The following is a 14,775-nucleotide window of genomic DNA, read 5'->3' as shown; positions in this document are numbered from 1 at the left end:
CTCGCCTTGTGGCGCGGAGCGAGACGGAGCGGACGAGCAGCCCGCGCCGCGACGGCGACCGCGCCGTGACACCTCGTGACGCCCCGTGACGCCGCCCGTGACGCAGGTGAGCCCTCCGCAGAGACGAAGATGTCGAAGAAGAACGAGGAGCACATCAAGCGACCGATGAACGCCTTCATGGTGTGGTCGCGCATGCAGCGTCGTAAGATAGCGCAGGACAACCCCAAGATGCACAACTCGGAGATCTCGAAGCGGCTCGGCTCCGAGTGGAAGCTGCTGACCGAGACCGAGAAGCGGCCCTTCATCGACGAGGCCAAGCGGCTGCGCGCGCAGCACATGGTCGACCATCCGGACTACAAGTACCGACCGCGCCGCAAGCCCAAGACGCTGCAGAAGAACGGCTACGGCTTCCCGCTGCCGTACTTCCACGGCAACCCGATTGACCCGCTGAATCCGCTGCACCAGACGTTTATTTCGGCGCCGCCGGGCGTCGTGAGCCCGTTCGACATGGCGGACAAGTCGCGCGGTCTCTTCCCGTCGACGGTGCCGACGCACCCGTTCTACAACTCGTTCCAGGGCCTGGCCAGCTTCGACTCGGGGCAGATGGGCAAGCTGGGCGAGACCATGAGCGCCGCCTACTCGTCCCAGATGTCGAAGCTGGCGTCGGAGCAGATGAACGCGTACAGTGCGATGCAGGCCAAGGTATCGGCCGCGGACGGCTACGGCGGCCACCGCGGCTTCCCCGACGGCTACAAGCCGCCGGCGCCCGACGGCCAGTCCTTCTCCAGCTTCTACAGCTCGCTGTACGGCAAGCCGACGGCATCATCTGCTGGCCTGCTGCCGACCAGCGCGCCGCCGGCGACGACGACGATGGCGGGCGCGCTGGCGTCCAGCGCGCTGCCCTCCCAGCTGTACCCCGGCTACCCGGCCAGCGTCGATCACCTGCGGCGACCCGTCTCCGTCATATTCTAGAGGGGCGGCAGGCGCGCCGACGCCGGCGGCGGCGGACACGAGCCCGCGAACCCGGCCCGGCCGGACCGGGACCGGCGACCCGACTGGAGACCGGCCCGCGGCCGGGACTGAGCCGCGGCGGACCAGGGCGACGCCGGGACCGGCAGCGGACCCCGAGGGGTCAACAACGGACCCGGTGGGACCGGCGGGGGACCCCGTGGGACCTGACCAGGTCCCGGACGCCCGTCGCTGGCGAGGTGGGGGTCGGTTCGGCCACCCCGCCGCGCCTGTGGCTGATGCTCCGCTGCGAGGTGGCGTTCGGCCAGCCATGTCCCGTCCCGGCGGCCCAGCCCGGCCCGGCCGTACTCAGGGCGCCGGCCGGACGCCGCGCGGCTGCGCCGCTCGGCCGCGTTCTGCGGCAGGTCTGTGTCCGCGCGCTGTGCGGCGGCGTTGTTGGCCGCCGCTGACCGGTCCTTCGGGGTCTCTCGAGGTGAGGCTCGCTCCTATGGGTAATGTAGTGGGCTCGGCGGCAGGTCTGGGCGACCGCATAGCTCTATCCAGCCTGCACCGCGTGCAATTTAGCTTATCTGACCGGGGCCGGCGGCCCGGCCAGCGGACGGTATTGTGATGTCGTCTTGTTGTCCCATCTGTTGAGTATCTGTCGTGTCCGCGCCCGTTCGTGCATCATGCCTGGGATCAGTATTCCGCTAACGCTGAGAGCCGGCGACGTAATTGATATTTAAGACCGACAACGAGTAGACGATTATGATTAGCCCGCTGGGCGCTAACCCGTTTAAGCTCTAGTCATTGTTGGGGCGTAACCGCGCCGGAATGATGCGGCGGCAGCACCGCCGTGTGAAACCGGTCTGAGACACTCCGGCCCTGCCCAAACGACGTGTACAGGTGTAAATAATGGCGGCAGGCTTCGGGCGTAAAGTAAATGGGCGCAGTGCCGACGCTGCAGGCGCCGCGACGGTCGCCCGCGGGGCCGTCAGCTTCAGTGAATCACGGTGCCAACCCGCCGAAGCTCGTGCTGGATAGAGCCCGACTAATTACCGTTTCCGTTACTCAGCTGAATAGTGCCCATTGTTTGTGAAAAATAAATGTGCTACCAGTGACGGTTTGTGTTTGGTTTTGTTGGCGGATTCGGCGGATGAGAAGTGGTAAAGGCGTCTGTCTGGTGGCTGTGCTTCGTGTTGACCAAATGACTCTTGCGACATATAGAGAGTCTTGACTCTTGACTCTTTGATTTTGACTCTAGCGTTATCAGGATCGATCGTTATCATTGGCGACCCGGCCGGCTAGGCCTGTTGTGATCCGCCTTTCGGTCCTCTTGAGGAAACTGGTGAACAGCACAAGCTTCTGAACACGAAGATGGCGTATGCAAAGGCATTGAATTATAAAACGGAGACCAGTGAAAGTCATCTACGTATGGCAAAATACGTTTTTTAATTTGTTTACCTTTTTGACAAAATCCGTTCATTTATGTGTCGACAATGCATTTGGACTCTATCCCCGCTACTAATCTCAGGCAGCAGCTGGGAGGCGGTTCCGTGTTATTTCAGACAAGGAAACGAAACGAAAAAATGCGGCTCTAATGGACTCCAGGTGCTCTGCTTCACTACCAGCGAAAGATCCTAGGTTTCACTGCGCTAAACATGGTCTAAACATGGTCTACACACCACAAACGTCTCCGGTGGACAGCAAAACCACAGCATCACACCAAGTGATGCCGTTGTGATATCACCGCACGGCGACTACGACCGCAGGATATCAGTTCAGCTTGCAAAAGAAAGAGCACCGGCCTCAGGCCTCCTCCTGCTCTTTCAGTGGCGCATCAAAGCAAACAACTGAATCCATTCTGAGGGCGTCTTGTGTGATCAAACCCAACACGAAACTTTGCCGCTCCTTCCCCAGCTCATCGCTCTCATGCTCGACACTCCTATTGCGTGTACCTCCCAGCGGTTATTTTATAAGTGACGCAAAACGGGCCGGCCAGCCCACGGCTGCCCGCCGTCTGGTGCGTCTGAAGAGGCCCGCGCCACGGCGTCCGTCCCCGGCTTTGTGGAGCGACTCCAGACACCGGCGCGGGATCAGTATTGCCAAACATCTGAGGCAATGGGCGGGAACGCGGCAGGATGACGGCACGGCGGAGGCGGGAGAAAGCCAGCAGAAGAATGCCCGACGCCGACTGAACGCCGATGTGGGGCCGGAGCCGGCCGCGCCGCGGCCGTCAATGACGGGAAAAGCTGGGTTTGGTCGCTTACATGTGCAGGTCTTTGATTGAAAATATGCGACGAAAGCTTGCGTTATTTTCGGGGCGGGTTCCAAAACTATGCGGGATTTTTCAGGTTAGCTTGTCTAGAGCAGTTTATGTGGGTCAGACCCTTGTAATACCCGAGTTGTTGCCCTGCTTCTAAAATAAATTGCGGTCCAATTCATGGTCTGTGAATGACGGAAACATCCGCAACAGATTCTTGAAGGCATTCGTTTGGTCATGAATGCCATGGTTTCTGGTCGCACCGAAGGATGCATCAAAAGTGGAACAAAGGCGTGAATTGTCTAAGCCACGAACTTCAGTTTTGCGTGCTCTCACTGGCTTAACAACCTTGTATGTATGTGGAACCAAAATGCTCCATTGAAGATCTTTCACCCAGAGCTGAAAGGATGCATATGTGCTGCATGATGATGAACCACATCCCATTCCCTTATTATTTGAACCGATATATACTCGCAACGCGAAGCTGGGTCACTCGCTGTGTCCCGCCATAATGAGGGTGAGGCCGCGTAGTCTTATCCCTGGTAAAGAACACACTTGATAATAGCAATCAGTCAAAGTCGAGCGTTGAGGCTGCATCCATAAGGTATGGCCATTATCGCTGCAATCCTTTTATCTGATTGCGGCGGCGGGAATCAAAACCAGCTGCAACCCAAAGCAGCAAAACAGTTGCTGGTAAGTCCCAAGGAAAAAGATAAGCTCGCATAACTCGCACGTTGTACGGCATGAGGCACAACGCAAGAACCATCAACCAACGAGCACTCAAACCGCCCTCATTCGTGTTTTAACTACAGAAAATGTCGGACAAGTCTGTGCCGTGTTCAGCAGAGGTCATACGTTTGCCACCTGGCTATCCCCGAGGATGACTGCTGTCCTCCGCGTGCTCTTCGTTTACCGCCTAGCACCCCGCGAGCACGACTGCCGTCCCCCGCACGCTCTTCGTTTGCCACCTGGACATCCCCTAACACGACTCCCCAGCACACTCTTCATACCTCCAGTGGGAGGGTGACTCATTCGGCTTCGCCACGGGAGAGTGCTATGTCTTTGGATTATGTTCAATTCAAAGGCTTGTGGAGGACTCGTTGTTAAAGAACTTTGCCTTTCGCTGAAACCAAAATGATTCTACATGAACCGTACTCCGTGGAAAGTACGATGGTACCCAGGCTACAGAGCTGTGACACCCTATTTGTGTGCTATACGCCCACGCGCACGTACACTTTCTCACCCTGCGCGACACCTCTGGCTTATGTTCACAAGTGATTCTTCGGATCCGGACCTTTAACTGTTTGATCGGTCGTACTTGCCAGCCTCCCGCATACAGTGTCTCCTTGATCAGGCCCCACATGTCCTCTGTCAGTCGGAGCTGTATGTGCAAGGTGGGCTCATTCTCCTGGGGCACAAGCGGAATTTCTTGAATTTGTATTTTTTCGTCATCACACATATCAAAAACCGTGATTTCACAATGCGATCACCTTTGCATCAGTAAGTTAAAACTTGTCAAAAAATATTACTCGCCCGTTAGTAGCTTTGTTCGGGTGGATTGGTCGGCTCCTGCAGGGCCGAGAACTGCTGCTGAACGGTCGGCGGCTGGGCTAGGGTCGGTGGCGCCCACCAGCGGTCCTCCGAGCTCACCTGAGGTCGGTGACACCCACCAGTCATCCTCCGAGCTCAGCTAAGGTCGGTGGCGCCCACCAGCGTTCCTCCTAGCTCAGCTGATGTCGGCGGCGCCCACTAGCGTTCCTCCTAGCTCAGCTGATGTCGGCGGCACCCACCAGCGGTCCTCCGAGCTCAGCTGAGGGCGGCGGCACCCACCAGCGGTCCTCCGAGCTCAGCTGATGTCGGCGGCGCCCACCAGCGGTCCTCCGAGCTCAGCTGAGGGCGGCGGCGCCCACCAGCGGTCCTCCGAGCTCACCTGAGATTGGTGGCGCCCACCAGCGGTCCTCCGAGCTCAGCTGATGTCGGCGGCGCCCACTAGCGTTCCTCCTAGCTCAGCTGATGTCGGCGGCACCCACCAGCGGTCCTCCGAGCTCAGCTGAGGGCGGCGGCGCCCACCAGCGGTCTTCCGAGCTCAGCTGAGGGCGGCGGCGCCCACCAGCGGTCCTCCGAGCTCAGCTGATGTCGGCGGCACCCGCAAGCGTTTTTGCGAACTTAACTGCCACCAGTGGTCCAGCGGCACTAAACTGGCTTTAACCAGACACATATTTCCTTTATTTTTGCTCTCGGATGCAAACAGCATGCAGCATGCATCAATGTAGTTTATCATTTTTATCACAACTTCGCTATTTTAGTCCAAAATCCGGTGCAGGTGGGCACATATTTTTAACCTGTCCTTGTGTGCTGCATTGTTTGTTAATGCGAAGACGCTCGGCATTTTTTGATGATCCTGAAATATTGTTTGCAATACCCTGTACTGGTTTAATTTCAGGACGGGCTGGGTAAAACCGCGGATACCCAAACTGCACGGGTAAATCGGCGGCACCCAAGCTAAACGGGTAAGTGCCGAGACGGCGAGACGATGCGAGTGCCGAGACGGGCGCAATTTTGTAAAAATATGAGTAGGACCACAGGCACCAATACAGAAGGTGTTGCCAAGACGACACGCCGCCGGCGCCTAACGCCGGCGTGTGCAAGTTAATACAAGTTTGCAAATTATGAAAAATGAGTCGGCACAGCAATCTAGTTGTACTGATTAAACATTTTCATGGATTGGTAACAAAATCTGCATGCTGAGGTAAAATGCTTATTGGAACTTCGAGTACTGACTGAAAGAAAATGCTGATTGAAAAAGAAAAAAGAAAAACTGGCAGTGGGAATACAACCCGGGGCAACATGTTTAACAATGCGCAACGATCGGTTCAGCAACATACCGCGCGAAGCATATGATGAATCCTCGAAAAGTTAGGGCGGCTCAACCGTTGGTCACAAAGACAACATGACAATATGTTTTGGATAGATTACTTTTGAAGTTCTGTTTCTTGTCGATGTAGGTTTAGCCTTGCGCCCTGCCTCTTGAAATAACTGCCTGATTACAGCCCTCATGGGCCCGAAAAAATATATAATGAAGCATGGACGTGATTGGAAGATATCAGGCAAGAGATAATTCTTTTTTTCTAGCCAAAGAAATTATTCCGTCCGACTTGCGCTGCACATCGCTGTGATATCATTTCTACACACGCCCGTGTAGGCTGAGTCAGGTTGTATGTCATATTATTTCATCTGTTTATTCAATGGTCGATACATTTCTGACCAAAATCGCCTCGGACTCAGCAACCATTTCAAATATTTTTTTCCGCAGTTTATCACCAGTATTACTCTTCCTCTTAGTTAAGGACAAACACACCTTCGCTATGGTGGTACTACTCGGGTTTAAACTGCTCATGTTTGCCTCACTGTTTTTGGCAACGTGAGGCACAATCAAAAGACAAGATGCCCTGCTTGTATATGTTGTAGGTTGATGGCTAATTGCAATCCCATTCTATCAGCCCGCCTGGATAGCTGAGCTCCTCATATCGACAGACAGACATCCTGCCATATTCTCCTCATTGCAATAATTGTGAAGCCCTGTGCCATCCAAATGGATGTCGGTGGCTTGATGAAACACTGGGAAGCAGTCAGCGTTGCCGGCTCTTTTTAAGGCTTTTGGACGTTAGGACACTTCTTCTAGCAAACCTGAACTGGATTTATGGATTTTTTGTTCTTTTGTTCGCTTTTTACGCCAGTAAAAAGCTGCTTGAAATAAAACAAAAGCTGGTTTAAGCATAAACCTATCAGCTTATTGCAGGTCACCACCAGGATTCCCAGCGGTGAAAATTAGCTACTCATTATCCCTGATCAGGCATTAGTGTAATGCTTGTAAAGTCTGCAACTAGGTTGATTAGGATGCTGTTATTTTAAAATGAGGGAGTATGTGGGATTAGTATTTGTTCAGGAATGCACGATGCAATTGTGCATGCATGGAAATACTGCAGCATAGATGGTGCCCCATGACTCCATGGCAGTGGAATGTTTTGCAGATACGGTGTCTAGTTCGTTCATGTGGAACATGTCCGGAAAAACGCTTTGTTTTCAGTGTAAAGTGCAGTTTATGAATGCAATTTTATTCTTAATTTATACCTATATGGTAGTGAGGGTGCATATACAAGGGCACTTTCTCACCAATGGTGTGCATAATTCTTTGTTTGTTCTCGTGCGCCTCTAGTAAGATGCGTTGTAATCTACCTGAATGTACTATTTGCTATGTGAAGGTTTTGTTTATGCTTTGGGGAATGGTACTTATGTCGTTTAACAGAAGTTTGCTAGATGACAGCAATGTTGATGGGCCTCAAGCTGCAGTAACCATATAAAGACAACTTGGAAATTATATGTATGAGATTGGTTTCGGGCTAATTGATTTTGCAATTGCACCGAATATTCCGAACGGTTACATAAACAGGCAGTGGGCACAATATTTTCAGCGGTTCGTAAGCAGGCATGTAACTCCGATAAGCGGATGGGGACAGGCACGGAAATATCGCCCATGAAGGGCTCTGTCGGGGACCAAGGGGTCAGCAGCCTTTGCCCCTCCCCCCCAGCTCGGCAGGTCACCCTGATGTTAAGGATGTGGTGTTTTGTATCATAGCTATGGCGTTTTGGGGCAAACGTGGAGTGAACCTGTCCTTTGTTCTTCCTCAAACACCAGAGACCGTTTATTCTCCAAAAATGTTCGCGTCATGTTACAGCGAGATGGTTGGTAGGGATGATCCACTGTTGGTCACAGATTACTATGGCCCTTCAACTCATCTAGTATGGTCAGGACCCCGGCAGAACGGTACGTGACACGCTGGATTATGGCAATGATGCCCATACCTTACGCAACAATTCGTCGACGATCTGCACCAAACATGCTTTGATTTGTTGATAAAGAACTTTCCGGACTTCAATGCTTCAAATTCGGTTTCCTTAAGTTTCTCTACCTTTAGACTCGCGACATTTCACCTGATTTTGATCGCGCTCTATCGTCATATCTGGCTGTGATGCCAGATTTTGCCGGTGTTCATCTGTACCCTTGCCATCTGCATCCTGATCTTGGAGTCTTGGACACATCCATCAGCGTAGACATGTGAGTGCCCATTACCCTGTCGATTCCGTACCTGACATCGTGAGGTAAAATTAGATTATCGTGAGATAAATTTCGAAAACGATAGGGTAGCCCTAAACGTCGTCCATGCATTCAACACAGGGCCATCTGGGGTCAACCCATAACCTATCCTAAACCCGGCTCCGGATAGCCTTAAGATATCAAACCACGCATGCACCAATGACACTGGTGCTCACACCCCTGTTAACGATCCAGTCACACTGTTGTGCATGACTCAAAATTTGCTGAGGCACACCTTAGGTAAAGGCTATAACGGCCTAAATTCAGAACTGACCCTTGCCAGGTATTTTAGTATTGATTTAAGAGTTACGTTGTCTGATTTGCAGCTTTTATGTTCTTGAAAATGGAGGATACCGTCGAACATAATGAAGTATTAATTTTAGGTAAGAACGTAGTCAGAATTTTCCTCCGCGGGATAGCTGTCAATTTTGTTCCGTTTCTTGCGAATGTGGACCGAATTCCTGCGAAATCGCTCAATACTCTGCGTAAACCACTTGACTCAGGGGAAGTCATGGTCCGTTTCCTCCCCTCCCTCTCCCCTGCTACGTGCCTGAGTTAAGCAAATGCGGATCTATGATTCATATTGCATAATCAAATACGGCTGGAGTACGTCGCTAGCAATCTTATAACTAAGGAACTCTTAATCATGACTGTACCGGTGCCCGGCTAAACCAATCCCCATGACCTAGCTACCAAGACCGGCTACCGTGACCCGGCTACCGTGACCCAGGTTCCGTGACCCGGTACCGTCTCATGTTTAGCCCCCCCCCCCCGCCGGGCCCGAGCCGTCCGCTCGGCACGCCACGTCCCTCACTACGCCACGTCCCTCACCACCCCACGTCCCTCACCACCCCACGTCCCTTACTACGTCACGTCCCTCGGCGCACCACGTCCCTCAGCGCGCCACATGCCGCCTCAGGCCGCGAAGCTCGAGCCGACGCTTTTTCTCGGCGCTGCGGCCCGGCGGCCGTCGGCGGCAGTGCAGCAAGTGCAGCAGCAGCAGCCGCAGGGGACGGCGGCCGTGAATGACACCCACTCGACACGCACATGTGACTCGCAGACGGCTTTGTGCCCCCCAACGGCAGCCCCATTACGCATTGTGCGGTGATAGCCGGCGATTGCGGGCGGGCGGCGGGGCAGGCTCAAACACAGCGGCCGACACACGACCGCTAATGACGCAGAATGTCCGCTTAAAGCGTCCAGACGGCATGTATTACCGTGAGCCGCCCGACGAGCGCTTCTTGAAAGGCAGTCCTCGCAGGCGTCGTATTAACTTGTAACAAATGACTTTGTTGACAATGGTGACGAGCTGAATGTGGCCTAGCCAGGGCATCAGCGAAGCAAGCCCTCGGTGCCACAATAGTCGCTTTGTGTGGTCGCCTCTGCGCGTGCTTTCGCGAATTTCCGCCGTCACAATGGGCTCAATTTTATTTGCACTGCCTTCATTATCGTGGCTATTGTTCAAACAGCGCGGAGACGTGTAACATATAGCTGAGGTGGGACGGTACAAAGCATGAATAATATCGCAAAATAGGCCGGCCGCGCCACAATACGGCCTAATGTGAGTAAATGAAAAACAAATACACGGCCATTGTGCCAATGAATTGCTATACCAACGTTGATAAATTGATGATGGATATTTTATTATGCAGCAGGTAAACAGGCCCTTGTCGGGTTCTATGGTGTCTGCGGCAGCAATAGCTTCCATGGTGTTTGCAGAGGGAGCGTCTTTGCGACCTGGAGCACCAACCATCAGCAGCAGGATAATTCTCCTTTAGAAAGGACGCCGTGGGCACACAAGGTGACGCAGTGGTAGGTAAGTCTAGACGAACAACGACGCGAGCGCGGTCGGCCTGCTGTGTTGCTGGCTGGCGCGCCCGCCAATAACAACCGACATGGGCGACTTGCCCGTCAGGAGCAGGCCCATGTGCCGAGGTCTGACATGCGATCGGGGCGTGCTGTTGCGATTCCTCCATAATTCTCCACGTGCTTTGATTCACTGCCCATCCGCCCGTTTCGCTGAAGCGGTCTCCATTTACTCCATCGGCATTTGTCCCCGCGTTTGTGACGAGCACGACTCGCCTCGGCTGGTGCGCCAACCACCGGCACGCGGCGGCAGCTGCCGCACCATACACATGCACACCGCACGTGCGTTTGCAAGGCAAGCGCTGTCACACCACAACATTATCAACCGCCCCGATGTAACGCAACAGTACTCCAAACGGCCAGCTCGCGCCCAAATGTGAACGCAACGATTTACGGCCATATAGGCCGACTGGCGAACGCAGAACGCTGAAAACATCGCCAGCTGGCGGATCTACGGTGCAGCTCAATCCCAGCGCACACCAATCTGAGCCTGCGGTCTCGGACGGTGCGCACAGCCTCCAACAGACCCGCCGCCAGAAGCGGCGCTCTTGGCGCGGCTCGCTGCAGACAAATGGCCGCGGCGGTCGGCGCGCGCGCGGCAGCGGCGCACTCCATAGCGGGCGGCGCGGCGCGGCGCGGCGAGCGCGGCGCCCGGGCGCCGCTCGCTCCGACCACGACGTCGCCTTTGTTGTGCTGCCTTTGTTGCAGGGGGTCAGGCGGCGGGCGCTTTTCTCTTCGGTGACACGCATTGTGGCGGGAAGCGGGTCGACCCAGGCGCGACGCTCAATGGCGCCGTGAAAAAGGGGCGGGCCGGGCGCTGGCGAAGCCCGACTGGCGACAGACGGAGCATGACAATGCACAAGCCATGAACGATCGCGTTATCTCGCTTGCCTGGGATGATTTACAACGACCGTCGAGGTGTCCTTGCTACCCACTGCATGGGTGCCCTTACAAGCATTGTCCAACGATTGTCTGACGGTGTACGGGCAAAATGGACTGGGTTGGTTTGTGCGAGCCACTCGGAAACTTTCGGGCATGGTTCTCAGCTCGCTCCTGGAAGTCGCCTGGTGTTTATGCCGCCATAGCATTTGAGGGGTGGCCTTATTCAGCACAGTAACAAAGCATGTCCTCTGGGGGCGGCGACCAAAAACTTTGTTAAAGGGCAATGCCACCTCTGCCGGCTGTTAGCTGCCGACGGAAAGGAACGACGAATCGAGCGCATGAATTCTTCTATATAACACGTTTTGTCGGAGCAGAGCCAGATGTGTTTGAACAGTTTGTCGGAATAGTCTTACATTTTCTGTAGGATAGCACCGCATAAGACTGTTGACGTTGACAGCCTTCGTGCAATTCGAAACGCATTTAGCGGGCTTGCAATCATCTTACTGGGAATCTTTTTTTAACTCTGCTTTTCAGCACAACCATTCATGATGTGGATGCCGTCACGCAATGCCATACAGCAACGTGTAAATGCTGAGGCTTAGAAACATTTTAGATATGAGATGCAAGCCGGTGCAAACTTGCACTGGCTGCTAGTGAACCACTGCAGAGCAGTGTGACTTACGCGTGTTCAGAGCCGCGCACTGATGCACGCCTCTTTCTCCGGGAGGCACGGGCCTCCTCGCGTTGGCACCTGGGCACAGGGTATCTCGGCTCCACCTAGTCGGGCATCGCACGCGGTGGCATTTTGTGCGATGTTGATAGCAGACCAGATGTGTCGCGTTGGACAAATGGAGCTACGTTTAGAATGTCTTACGCGATGTATATATACATATATATATATATATATATATATATATATATATATATATATATATATATATATATATATATATATATATGAAGAGATGGATACATAGATAGATAGATAGATATGTACACGTCGAAATGCACACAGTCACGTTTAAATTATTAGTTTCAGCTGGCCTGATGGTGAACGGATGGTTTGTGACCAGCTGAGCAAAACAGAACGCATGTGAGGAACTGTGCTCTTGAATGGCCTTCCTAAAAAGTAGCCCTAGCTTTGAGATTGATACGTGATAACTGGACTTCTCCCACTGTGTGTTCTGTAACTCGACCAATGCAGCGACTCTTGAGGGTTTGAAATCCATGCCAAGCGTCAGGCGCGTGTCAGGGCTTCACTGAGCTTCGATTTCTTCGTCCATTTTCGTCTCTCTCTCAAAAGCCGCAGGTCGTAGTCACTGGCTGGTGACAGCCTCCTCATCATATGCAGTGTTGTCCCATTAGGCAGATGCAGTTTGCAGCGCTGACTTCTGTCTGGGGTACGACAGGACCACGGGCTGTTTGGTCTGAGGGGCATCGTGTTTTCATTTAACAATACGGGTTGAATAAACATTTTCCAAGAGGTGAGAACGTATCATATGTGCGTTACCGTCGCATGCTGTCCGTCTGTCCACAACAAAATTATACGCTTTAAAACCTGGACAGTAAAACGCATTGATTCTTGCACCCAGTGACACACAACTCCGCTACAGGGCCTCCCTCTCCCATCGTCCTCTTTGCGCCAACCCGCGGCGGCTCTGTCAAAGTACCTGAGGAGAACACACCACAAACCCACGATCCACCGATTTAGACCACGGAGCTTTCCACGGTTCTCTTGGAACCAGAGCCCCACTTTGCGTGCAATGTTCATTGCCTGTATGTATTCCCTGCGCTTGCTCCAAAATGGGTGGGGGGGGTGGGGAAGGAGAGGCGCATGAATGTAACCACGCATGGAATGTTACTGGGGTTTACTTTTGTTCTGGGTACTGTTTCACATGGTCAAAACGTAACAAAATATAATCTGCCTGGATGTTTCTGGGTCTGTTCCCTACGGACCCAGCAGCGGTTACGCCCATGGGGCGATACCAGGTCTTTCTTCCTGGTACTTGCACACCGCCACGCTGCATATGGAACGCCAGTTGTGCAGGTAGGTTTCCGAACTGTGCAGACATCCGCAAGCGGCGGCTGGACGGGCATCCACAGCAACGAGCCACTGTCAGCGGCAAGCCGTGGACAGCGACGAGCTATCGACGACGACGAGCTGTCAACGGCGACGAGCTATGAACGGTGACGAGTTATCAACGGCGACGAGCTACGAACGGCGACGAGCTATCGACGACGACGAGCTATCAACGACAACGAGCTATCAACGACAACGAGCTATCGATGGCGATGAACTATCAATGACAACGAGCTATCAACGACGACAAGCTATCAACGGCGACGAGCTATCAACGGTGACGAGCTATCAACGGCGACGGGCTATCGACGGCGACGAGCTACTGACGACGACGAGCTATCAACGACAACGAGCTATCAACGACAACGAGCTATCAACGACAACGAGCTATCGACGGCGATGAGCTATCAACGACAATGAGCTATCAACGACGACAAGCTATCAACGGCGACGAGCTATCAACGACGACGAGCTATCGACGGCGACGAGCTATCGACGACGACGAGCTATCAATGACGACGAGCATCAGCGACGGCGAACCGTCGGCAGCAGCGGGCCATCGGCGGCGAGGGGCCATCGGCAGCGACGAACCACCTGCAGCGGAGTGCGTCGCCCGGCAGTGACGGGTGACAGCGGCAGTGGGCGCGGTTTCTCGCGCCTCGTGCGGGGTGGCCGGCCAGGGAGGCGGGCCCGGCCCTTGCCGCCGCACCGCCTGGGAACGCGCGCATTGTTCCGCCGACAATTCCAACGACTATCCATCAAAAGCGACCGATTCTCTAATTGCTTTTAATTACAGGCTGTAAGGCTTAACACATGCATATCATTCGGCCAAAAGCATGCAAAAGGCGCATAAAAAGCGGCGCCGGCCGGCCGGGCAGTCGCCCGCTGCTGCGCCGGGCGCCGCTCACGCCACTCACGCCGCGTGAGGGCGCGCCGGACAGCATGGCGTGAGCGCTCACAGTGTGAGTGGCAGCGTGAGGGGGTGGCTTGTCAGCAGGGCCGTTCCATTTTGACTCTGCAAACACAGGAAATAGGATTTTATCAGGGCCGGCGATGGGCGCTCCCCTCAACATTTTTTTTGTACCACTCGCGATGACTTCGCATGAGGGGTGGCTGTTGTTTAGGGGGAGGGGGTTCAGCTTGGAGGGTGGCGAAAACATGGACGCGTGGTTGTGTGTGGTTGTCGGTCAACTGATGCTCTGTTTGCGTTAGTTCATGCTAGCATGCCACTTCGATTGGCACTAAAGGCTGAAGGGGCGCCTCAGAAAGCTTCATGTAATTGGTCATGATTAGCTAAAGCCCCAGGACAATGACATGTTCCAACTTTATGATGTAGTTGTGCCTGAGTAGCGTGGGTTTCATTGCAGTTGTGTTCCCTTAAATTTCCATGGCATTTGCTATGATTTGCTTTTCAGAAATGCTGGCATTCAATGCCATGAGTGTAACGACCACAGAAAGGTGCAACAAGCGCGTGCTGATAGCAATGATAATTGCGGAAGTACGAGTCGAGATTGCTGTAAATTGATTTGCTCCTGTGTCAGTGGTGCACCTTCTGTGTATTCGTGACTTGGTATACCATGC

The 14,775-nt window shown here is 53.8% G+C and overlaps 1 protein-coding gene across 1 annotated transcript; it reads left to right on the top strand.

The window, feature by feature from the left end:
• LOC119097011 (transcription factor SOX-14-like) lies at positions 1 to 1,011 on the top strand. The gene has a single exon (XM_037220021.1). It carries the CDS (start codon positions 130 to 132, stop codon positions 970 to 972), a length of 843 nt encoding a protein of 280 aa, XP_037075916.1. The 5' UTR covers positions 1 to 129; the 3' UTR covers positions 973 to 1,011.
• Positions 1,012 to 14,775: the final 13,764 nt, after the last annotated feature.

Source organism: Pollicipes pollicipes, unplaced genomic scaffold, assembly GCF_011947565.3.
Source record: "Pollicipes pollicipes isolate AB1234 unplaced genomic scaffold, Ppol_2.1 Scaffold_4295;HRSCAF=5057_pilon_pilon_pilon, whole genome shotgun sequence".
NCBI classification, from domain to species: Eukaryota; Metazoa; Arthropoda; class Thecostraca; order Pollicipedomorpha; family Pollicipedidae; genus Pollicipes; species Pollicipes pollicipes.
The sequence above is the reverse complement of the archived record's forward strand: the minus strand, read 5'-3'. Positions and strand labels throughout refer to the sequence as shown.

Coding starts and splice junctions, on each gene's coding strand:
- LOC119097011 (XM_037220021.1), top strand. CDS start 130: ATGTCGAAGAAGAACGAGGAGCACATCAAGCGACCGATGAACGCCTTC.